Source organism: Equus caballus, chromosome 12 (assembly GCF_041296265.1).
Source record: "Equus caballus isolate H_3958 breed thoroughbred chromosome 12, TB-T2T, whole genome shotgun sequence".
Lineage (NCBI taxonomy): Eukaryota > Metazoa > Chordata > Mammalia > Perissodactyla > Equidae > Equus > Equus caballus.
Genome location: NC_091695.1, coordinates 29834079 through 29844636, shown reverse-complemented (window position 1 = coordinate 29844636; position 10558 = coordinate 29834079). Strand labels below are relative to the sequence as shown.

General features: G+C 36.8%; 1 protein-coding gene across 1 annotated transcript; it reads right to left on the bottom strand.

The window, feature by feature from the left end:
• Window positions 1-8685: 8685 nt before the first annotated feature.
• Window positions 8686-10322, bottom strand: LOC138916485 (olfactory receptor 5AN6-like). Its single transcript, XM_070229128.1, has 2 exons — window positions 10230-10322; window positions 8686-9648 (listed from the first exon to the last, which is right to left on the bottom strand). The coding sequence occupies exons 1-2, from the start codon at window positions 10320-10322 to the stop codon at window positions 8686-8688; spliced, it is 1056 nt and encodes a 351-aa protein (XP_070085229.1).
• Window positions 10323-10558: the final 236 nt, after the last annotated feature.

Below are 10558 nucleotides of genomic sequence, written 5' to 3'. Positions count from 1 at the left end.
TTTTAACTTAAGTTCATGTTTTTTAAAAATTTGTCTGTGGGAATCTTTGATGCTTGTGTTTAAAATATGTTCTTTCAGAAATGATTTATATTATTTCTGGAAGATACCTTGAGGGCAACACCAACACAGACTCCCTTTAAACAAGAATTTTGACTTTGTGTCTTTTGGTGTCAGAACAGTGAAAGATTCAGGCTGCATATCTATGTAAGTCAAAGTATGAGACTAAAAATTATCAGGGGAAGGAGGAACGTTAGCATCTTAGCTGTAAAAGACAGTCTTCCTTTATGTCCCACTTTTGTAACAGTGAATTGGACGTTCATCCATGAACAAAAACACCTTGTGGGAGTTGTGGCATCCAGGACCAAAAACCAAGGGAGCCAGGAGGAATCTTGCCCACCTGTGTATCTGGTAACAGGCAGACAGACATCAGAATGGGCTACAGGGCCAGCAGGAGACAGTGAACTTAACCCAAGCCACCTGGGTTATGATTCGTTAAGCCTGGAAAGTGCTGACTTTGGCTGACACCCATGAAAGAGAGAGACTTTATGGAAGCCTAGCCTTCCTGAGAGGGGACTATAGCACATTATTGGAGGAGAAAAAAAATATGAGTTGGTCACAGCGGAGAAGGTGAGAGGAGCATTCCCAGCACCACCTGCTCAAGGCAACAACGTACAGACTGAAGATTTCAGCAGTGGTGAACTATCCCACAGGGAAAAAGAGCCACAAGTGAGTGCCCAGCTACCATTGTAGTGCTGGAAGCATCTGGAGAAACCTAAGTCTTCCCAGAAGTACCTAGTGTACTGAGACAGGTAGTCAGTGATTGGAGGAAGAGGGAAGAGCAGGAAAGAAACAGTTGAGAATATTAAAGAGCTTTAAAGTGGCATAGTTTCTTCCTCCTGACTCAGGATTTCAACAGAAAGTCCACCCATGAGGCTCCAGGAGTACCTCACTCAAGAATCTCCCCACCAGGTCGGTGGGAACCCCTAAGTTGCCAGTGCTAAACCCACACTTCTCCCCACTCTGCAACTCACTTCTTTTGTATATTTCCAAGGGCAGCAGCAACAACAAATCTGGTAAACTGAGTGATCTAGGAAAAATAAACTTGAGTATGTGGGCAAGGGAAAAAAGACATACATGAACGGTAGTGCCAGCTTCTAGAAAACAAAAAAAGAGTCTTCCAGTAGCCAAATTGGCGATTGGTAACAACCAGGGAAGACACAATAGCTTAAGAATTCTGCCACAAGTGAGAGCAATAAGAGTGGAGCACATTTACCCATATAAAGGCAGAGAAAACCTCAGATATAACACCACCAATAACAGGATACCCCATCTGAAGGCAACTAGCAAAGATTTGAAGAGGTGTTTTCTATTTCAAGTGCAAAAGCAGCAACCAGAAGCTATAAGAAACATGAAATATCAAGGGAACATGTCATCATGTAAAGTTCACAAAAATCGCCAACAACAGAATTTTAGAAGCACAGAATTTTGTGACTAAGCGAATAAAGAATTCAAAATAGCTTTTCGAAGAATCTCAATGAAAGAAAATAAAAGGCAAAAGAAGATAATAAGATAAGGAAATAAAGACACAAAATGAGATATATAACAAGGAAATAAAAATTATAAAAAAGAACAAACAAATTCTGGAGATGAATAATTCAATGAATGAAACGAAAAATACAATAGAGAGCATCTTCAGTAGAGCAGAGAACACGGAAGACAGGAAAGTGAGCTAGAGGGCAAGACGTTTGAATTAACGCAGTCAAAGCCAAGGAAACAAAACAGAAGGAAAAAGAGCAAAGAAAGCCTACGTGATCTATGGGATTTCATCAAAACAAAATTAGAAGAATTGAGGTTCAAAAGGAACAAAGAGGGAGAAGGGGGCAGAAAATTAATTTAGGGAATAATACTACAGACTTCCAAAACCTGGAGAGACTTAGACAGGTAAGCTCACAATCACAGATCACCCTATGTTCTCATTTCAAAAGACGTTCTCCAAGACAAATCAAAATAAAACTGTTAAAGATCAAAGACAAAGAGAGAATCCTAAAAGCAACAAGGGAAGAAAAGATTGTACCTTCAAGGGAATCTCATTAGCTATCAGCAGTTTTCTCAACAGACATCCTATAGGCCAGGACAGAGGGGAACGGTATATTCAGTGTTGAAAGAAAAACTGCCAGCCAAGAATACTCTATCCCACAAAGTTATACTTCAGATACGATGGAGAAATAAAGACTTTCCCATAAAACAAAAGCTGAGATTATTCATCACCACTAATCCTGCCTTAAAAAAGTTTTTCACATTGAAATAAAAAGACACCAACCAGCAACATGAAAACATACAAAAGCACGTAGCATAGCATAAAGGTAGGTATATAGGCAGGCACAAAAAACTCTGATTCTGTAATAGGATGGTGTGTTAACCACTTAATTCTAGTATAAAGTTTAAAAATGATGAGTATTAAAATGTTTATAGCTAGAATAATTTGTTAAAGAATACTTGATGTAAAAAAAGGTAAATAACGACATAAAAATATAAAAGAGAGGAGTAAAGGGGTACAGCTTTTGTAGAAAATTTAAGTTGCTATCAGTTTAAAATGCAGTGTTTTCTTTATAAGATGTTTATGTAACGCACATGGTAATCACAAAGAAAAGGCCTAGAGTAGATTCACAAAAAGACAAGAGGAAACACAGCATACCACCAAAGATACAAAGTCAGGCACACACAAGGAAAAAAGAGACAATGGAAATACAAAACAATCAGAAAACAATGAATAAGATGGCATTAGTAAGTGCTTATATATCAAAAGTAACTCTACATGTAAATGGATTGAATTCACCAATCAAAAGGCAGAGTCCTGGATAGATAAAAACAAGACCCAACTATATGCTGCCTACAAGAGATTCACTACAGCTTTAAGGACAGCCACAGGCTCAAAGTGAAGGAATGGAAAAAGATATTTCATGCAAGTGGAAACCAAAAGAAAGCAGGAACAGCTATCTATATCAGACAAAATAAATTTTAAGCCAAATATGGAAACAAAGAAGGTAACTATATAACAGTAAAGGGGCCAATTCATCAAGAAAACATAATAAATGTAAATATACATGCATCCCAAATCAGAGCACCTAAGTATATTAAGCAAATACTAACAGATCTGAAGAAGGAAATAGAGAGCAACACAATAATAGTGGGAGAACTTAGTATTCCACTTTCAGCAGTGGATAGATCATCCAGGCAAAAAATCAACACAGAAATGTTAGACTTGCATCGTATTAGACCAAATGGACTTAACAGACATTTATACAACATTTCATCTAATAGCAGCAGAATATATATTCTCCTTAAGTGCACATGGAACATTTCCAGGATAGATCATATGACAGGATACAAACATATTTTAAAATTCTTAAGCCTGAAATCATACCAAGTATCTTTTCTGACCACATTGGTATGAAACTAGAAATCAACTTAGGGAAAGCTGGAAATTTTACAAATATTTTCGTGTACAGAAAATATACCAAAAAAAACCCCTGAACAACCAATAAGTCAAATAAGAAATCAAAAGAGAAATCAACAACTATCTTAAAACAAATAAAAATAGAAATATAACACACCAAAACCAATACCATCATAAAAAAAAAATCAGTTCTGAGAAGGAAGTTTATAGCAATAAATTCATATATTAAGACTATAGAAGAATCTCAATAAAAACCTAACATTACACCTCAAGGAATGAGAAAAAAAGAACAAATTAAGACCAAAGTGAGTAGAAGGAAGGAAACAAGAAAGATCAGAATGAAAATAAATGAATTAGAGACCAAAAAACAATAAGAATAATCAATGAAGTTAAGAGGTAGTTTTCAAAAAATAAACTATTCTGACAAATCTTTAGATAGGCTAAGAAAAAAGTATACTGAAATAAAATCAGAAATGAAAGGGGAGACATTACAAGTGATATTACAAAACTACATAAGATCATAAGAGACTACTATGAACAACTATATGCCAATAAATTGGATAATCTATAAGAAATGGATAACTTCCTAGAAATATGCAAGTTATCAAGATTGAATCAAGAAGAAATAGAAAATCTGAACAGAAAAAAGATGAGTAAGGAGATGAAATCAGCAATCAAAAACCTCTTGATACAGAAACCCTCAGAACAAGATGGCTTCTCTGGCAAATTCTGCCAAATTAATGCCAATCCTTCTTGAACACTTTCAAAAAATTGAACAGGAAGGAATAGTTCCCATCACATTTTAGGAGGCCACTATTACACTCACACCAAAGCTATGACCAAGTGGGATTTATCCTTGGAGAGGAAGAAGGTTCAAGATGTCCAATTTAATAAATGTGATACACCACATTTAGAGAATGAAAGATAAAAATCATATGATCATCTCAATAGATGCAGAAAAAGCATTGAACAAAATATCACATCCTTTCATGATTAAAACCCTCAAAAATTAGATATACAAGGAACATACCTCAACATAATGAAGGCCGTATAAAACAAACACACATCTAACACTATGCTCAATGGTGAACAACAAAGTTTTTCCTCTGTTAGGAACAAGACAATGGTGCTCGCTCCCACTACTCTTATTCAATTTAGTACTAAAAGTCTTAAATAGAGTAAACAGGCTAGATAAAGAAATATAAGACATCCAAATTGAGAAGGAAGAATTAAAATTGTCGTTATCTTCAGAGGATATAAACTTGGATGTAGAAAATCCTAAAGACTCAACCAAAAAAGGGTTGGAAGTAATCAACCAATGCAGTAAATTTGCGGGATATAAAATCACTGTTCAGAACTCAGTTGTGCTCCACGAGCACGAAATATCATTCCATTTGTTTCTATCTTCCTTGAATTATTTCAACACTGTGTTATAGTTTTCTGTGTACAAGTCTTTCACTTCCTTGGTTAAATTTATTTCTACGTATTTTATTGTTATTGTTACTATTTTAAATGAAATTATATTTTTTATTTCTCTTTCTGCTAGTTCATTGTTAGTGTATAAAAAAGCAACTGATTTTTGTACATTGATTTTGTTCACTAAATTTTACTCTACTCATTGATTATTTCTAATTGTCTTTTCATGAATTTTAGGTTTTCTTATACATATAATTGTGTCAACTGCAAATAGTGATGTGTTAACTGCTTTCTTTACGATTTGGATACATTTTGTTTCATTTTCTTAACTGCTCTGGTTAGAACTTCTAATACTATTTTGAATAAGAGTGGTGAGAGCAGCATACTTGACAAACGTTTTGATATTAGCTAATTTCTCTGAAATTGAGAAAATTGTCATTTTTGATTCAGTGCTGTACTATTCTACAGCGTCTTAGGCTTTATAGATATGGTCTCACTACATTAAAGATAATCCTATTATCCCCATTTTACAAGTGAAAAACAGAAGTCAACAGAGTTCAAGACCACATAATTAAGAAATTGCAGAAGTAGAACTCAACATCCGCCTCTCACTCCAGAGTAATACCTGATATTTCAGTTTAGAGATTCCTCTTTTCACTGAAGGTCAGAGAATTTGGGTGAGGAGAAAGAGAACACAAAGAAGAACCCTAAGTGGAGGGTGTGGAAGTGAGGGAAAAGGAAGAGTTAAAGAATGGCAGATAACATAAATCTCATGAAACTTATGAGAACCATAAATCTTACTCTACCTAGGTCTTACTGGAAGAATCACATGGATGTTGAGATAGGACAGAATGCACTGTTTTCTATAAGTCTTGCCCTCTCACTTTGACCTACATCCCCCTGGATAAAGAGTTCTTGCCAAAGTTGAAATTTCTTATTTCTTTTCAAAAGAATTATTTAGGTAGGCCACACTGCACTCCGAGATGGGGACTTTTGGCCATGAAATTGGCTGTCTACTTACAGCCAAAGAAATGCCCACCACTGGGGATCCTCTCATATGTGTTCTTAGGGCAGAGGTGAAAGGAAAAAAGACAGTTACAGGGAGAAAACTCTCCAGATACTTGCTCTCCGGACTCATGAATGTCATGGAGTTTTTTCCATGCTAGTTTCATGCCCCAATTTGCCATGTCCCTTATGATTCAATTCCACACTTCCCCATGGTCCTATTATTAGCTCATGATTACAGCTTTCCTTTTAATGAACATGGAGACATTTGAGCTGGAAAGGACCTAGAGATCATCCAGTGGAATACCATCATTTTCAAGGTGACTACCTGAGGCCAGTGCAGTTAATAGATTTGCCAAAGATGACACAGGTGACTGACAATACAACTTGATAACAAAAATTAGATGTTTGGACACTTTCCTGTTTACAAACCGCTTTCATTTTAGATACATATATTTTCTCAACTCCCTGACTTGAATCAATAACAGCAGCCATGTGAGGCAGACATGGCATGATTTGCTACACGTAAGTGAGGAAATTGAAGCAATAAGGAATACGATAAAAGTAACTCAAGACAGAGTCACAGATTATCATGGTTAATACCATGGGCATTGGTATTAGCTAATCTGGGTTGAATTCCACCTTTCTATTTCTTGGTTATGTGACCTTGAGCAAATTAACCTCTTCAAGCCTCACTATTGTCACCTGTAAAATGGGCTCATAGTATCAGCTATTCATAGAGTAGCTCTTCACAGAATCAAATTAGATAATGCTTATAAGGCAGTTATCAGAGAGTGAAGCACACAGCATGCCTTCTATTAAAATAGGTATAATATATTTACACTGAATTGGAGTTCTTTCTGACATATTATGCTGTATTACTAATCCTTCATTAAAAATATCCACTTCGATCATTCTCACAAACTTTTGCTTTTTGTTTTTTTGTGTTTTTTTTTTTTAAATGGAACTCATCTACCCTGCCATTATTAGGGATACATAGATGTTTTAGGAAGTTCCCACTCATGGTTTGATGTCCTTCAGGTAACCTTACTTTTAGGGAGAAAGGTATTGATGGGTTAATGACTTAATTATTTGATTTAAAACTCGATAATTGGTTAGTAGTTATTTATTCACTCTGATAAGAACTTTAAAAATTTAATGTTTTAACCTGAATAGATTCTTAAGATAGATTTAAATATGTAACACCAAAAGTGTAGAAGTTGGGCGCAGGGACAAGCAATGAAGGACATGTTTCCTGTCAGTAAGAACCATTTATGTTCCACACATGACACTTTGTGAACTCAAAGATGGATTGTTGCTACCCTGGAAGGAACGTGGCAGAACAAAATATGCCCAAAGGTTCTATCTGTGACATGGAGATAATTTCTCACCTGCGAACCGCACATGGTAGTAGAAAAAAATCACATCTATACAATGTAACTAATTAAGTGTAAAGAGTTGTGTAAATAATAATGTAACATGTACAAAGTTTAGCCTACAACCTCTTGTCTGAAGAAAAATCTCTCTTTAAAATTTTCTTTAAATTCTCTTAGTTGGACTCTCCAAGGCTGGTGGCTCTGCTTCTCCCTGGTCATACTGAAGGCCCTGGAGTTCCTGTGAAGCTCCCATCTCTGGGACTCAGGCTCTGCCTCCCTAGACATACCATAACAGCCTTCGTTTCTTAGTCTTGCATGATCTTTGGAAGCTACCATGAAGCTTGCTCTAGGCTACCTATGACCAGAAATTGATGCCTTTGACTTCTTTCTAGCCTCTGAGACTCTCCCCAACTCTTGACCTTAAAATTGCCCCTTCTGGGAGCCAGCCCAGTGGCATAATGCTTAAGTTCTGTGCATTCTACATTGCAGCCCAGGTTCACGTGTTTGGATCCTGGGCATGGGCATACCACTCATCAGCTGTTCTGAGGCGGCAGCCCACACACAAAATAGAGAAAGACTGGCACAGATGTTAGCTCAGGACTAATCTTCCTCAAGCAAAAAATGAAGAAGGCTGGTAATGAATGTTAGATCAGCGTGAATCTTCTTCAGGAAAAAAAAAAAGCCCCTTCTTTCTACCATTCCTTTCTCCCAACTGTTTTTCACAATTTACTTCACAAGAAATTTCGAAGAGTAATATAAATGGAACAAGATTATTTGGAAATAAAGCCAGACCAATCCTTCTCCCTCTCCTCTCCTTTTGTCTACTCTCCTGCCTTAACCTTCCAGCCTCTCTCTTTCCCTCTCTTCCCTTTCTCTCTCCTCTCTTTCTCTCTGTGTATGTGTCCCTCTCTGTTTCTTTCTCTCTTTCCAGCTTTCTCTTTCTGTATCCCTCTCACTAATGCTGACTTTCTCTCTCTCTGTTTAGAATTAAGATGATAAAGTATTCACTTTAAATTATTTTTAACTTTCACACATAAAAATTTATACATTATTTTATTTTCTTTTTATAGAAATATAAATAATGCTGAAAAATTGAAAATAAATAATAGCAATCATAAAAACTGTAGAGGAAAGAATCATGTGCATGACTTCCTAGGGTCTTGTCATTTGTCTGCAATAGTGATAACAGCTATTGGAAGCTGTGTTCTCAAAAGAAAGCTTTTCATCTACTTGGGTCTAACAAACTGATTCCCATGTTGATGACATTGCCTCAGACAGATCACTTGCTGGTGGAAGCTAAATATAATGGCAACAGAAATCAAGGAGTCAGGTTTTCACTTCTCTATACTTAGTCTTGTGACCTACAAAAGTTTACTTGAATGTTCTTACCACTGTTTTCCTTCTTAGGGTAACACCTGCTCAAATATGTTCTTACTGAAGTAAATGTTTTGCCCTCTTTATCACCCTCTTGAGGGCCTCTTTGATCTCCTTGTTCCTCAGACTATAGAAAAGAGGGTTTAACATGGGGATAAGGATAACATAGAACACTGACAGAACCTTGTCTTGTTTCTCAGAGTGACCAGAGTTAGGATGCATGTACACTGAGAGGCCTGTTCCGTAGAAGATTGTCACAACTACCAAGTGGGAGGCACAGGTATTGAAGGCCTTGGCACTACCTTTTATGGAGGATATTTTCAGGATGGAAGCTGCAATGAAACTATAGGACAAGAGAATAACAAGAACAGAACTGAACCCAATAAAAAAAGCTACCAGAAAAAGAATCATTTGGCTGATGAAGGGATTGGAGCAAGACAAGGATATGATGTGGGTTATGTCACAGAAGAAATTTGGAATGATATTGGGCCCACAGTAGTAGAGATGAAAGCAAGGGATTGTTTCAGCTAAGCTACTAAGGAAACCACTCCCACAGGCCCCAGCAACCATCTTCTGACAGAGGCCAGGAGCCATGATGGCTGAGTACTGCAGAGGCCTACCAATAGCAACATATCTGTCATAGGCCATGGCAGCCAAGAGACAGCACTCCGTCAGACACATCCAGGATGCAACAAAATACTGGGTGGCACAGGCAATGAATGAAATCATTTTTTCCTCTTTTAGGAAGTCTGAAAGCATCCTTGGGCTGGTGGAAGAAGAATAGCAGATGTCTATAAATGACAGGAAACTGAGAAAGAAGTACATAGGTGTGTGCAGGTGGGAGTCCATCCTGATTAGGATGATGAGACCCAGGTTCCAGAGGAGGGCCACAAGGTAGATCCCTAGGAAGACTGGGAAGAAGATAAGTTGCAGCTCTTTTTCATCTGAGAGTCCCAGGAGAACAAACACGGCCACGGAAGTGTGATTTCTATTTTCTTCCATGGTCCTGCTTGTTGAGATCTGCTGAGAAAAAGTTGAAAGAAGGAAATGGATTCATTTTCAAAAAACTCAAAAAAAGTGTTTTCATTTCTTCCCAGTCACACAGCTCACTAAATATACATCTTAAATCATCAGTGTTGAATTAATCTGTGTCTTTTATGTATATTCACCAAACTTAACTAAAAGTTTTCTTGCATAAATAGTCATTTTCTTTGGGGGCAAAACACAGTAAATGAACATGATTAGTACATTATCTCCTAAAATGTCTTAATTTCATGTTTTTCCCTTACAATTTTACAAATATATGAGAATTAGAAATAGAGTAAGGTAGGAAAATGCTGCCAGATCTCTATATTGTGAAACAGAAGGAGTATGATAAGTCCTGGCTCTGAATTTAATTCAGTGCTTGAAAAAGTCCCTGAATCATGCTGGACCTTATAGTTAAGTGATGACAAAGTAGGGGCTCTTTAAAATCTCCTTGGGAACTAATATTCAATTAATGTAATCAGGAAGGTGGACAATTCTGTAACTGCCTTTCTGCTCTCATAATGCCTCAAGAGACATAAGAATAATGCAATGATATGGTGGGAAGAGTCACATACCAAGAGGCACTTTGGAAATGGATGTGACTTACACTTCTTAATGACGCTAAGAAGGCTCAGAGAAGTTAGATAAGACAAGGTTGTAAGGGCCATTATGCACCCATCATTGCAGATGAAGATTTTTATTTCCTCAAATTAGAGATACCTATAAGTTAAACTGTCTAGGATAGTGATTCTTGATCTTCTTCGGGTCAGTGATACTTATGAAAATGTTGGAAACTTTAGACACAGTATCCAGGACACTGCAACTACTTACCACCTTTACATATGGTTTTATTGGATTCTCAATCACACTCCAGTCTATTCATGATTCCCAGGTAAAAGACTTC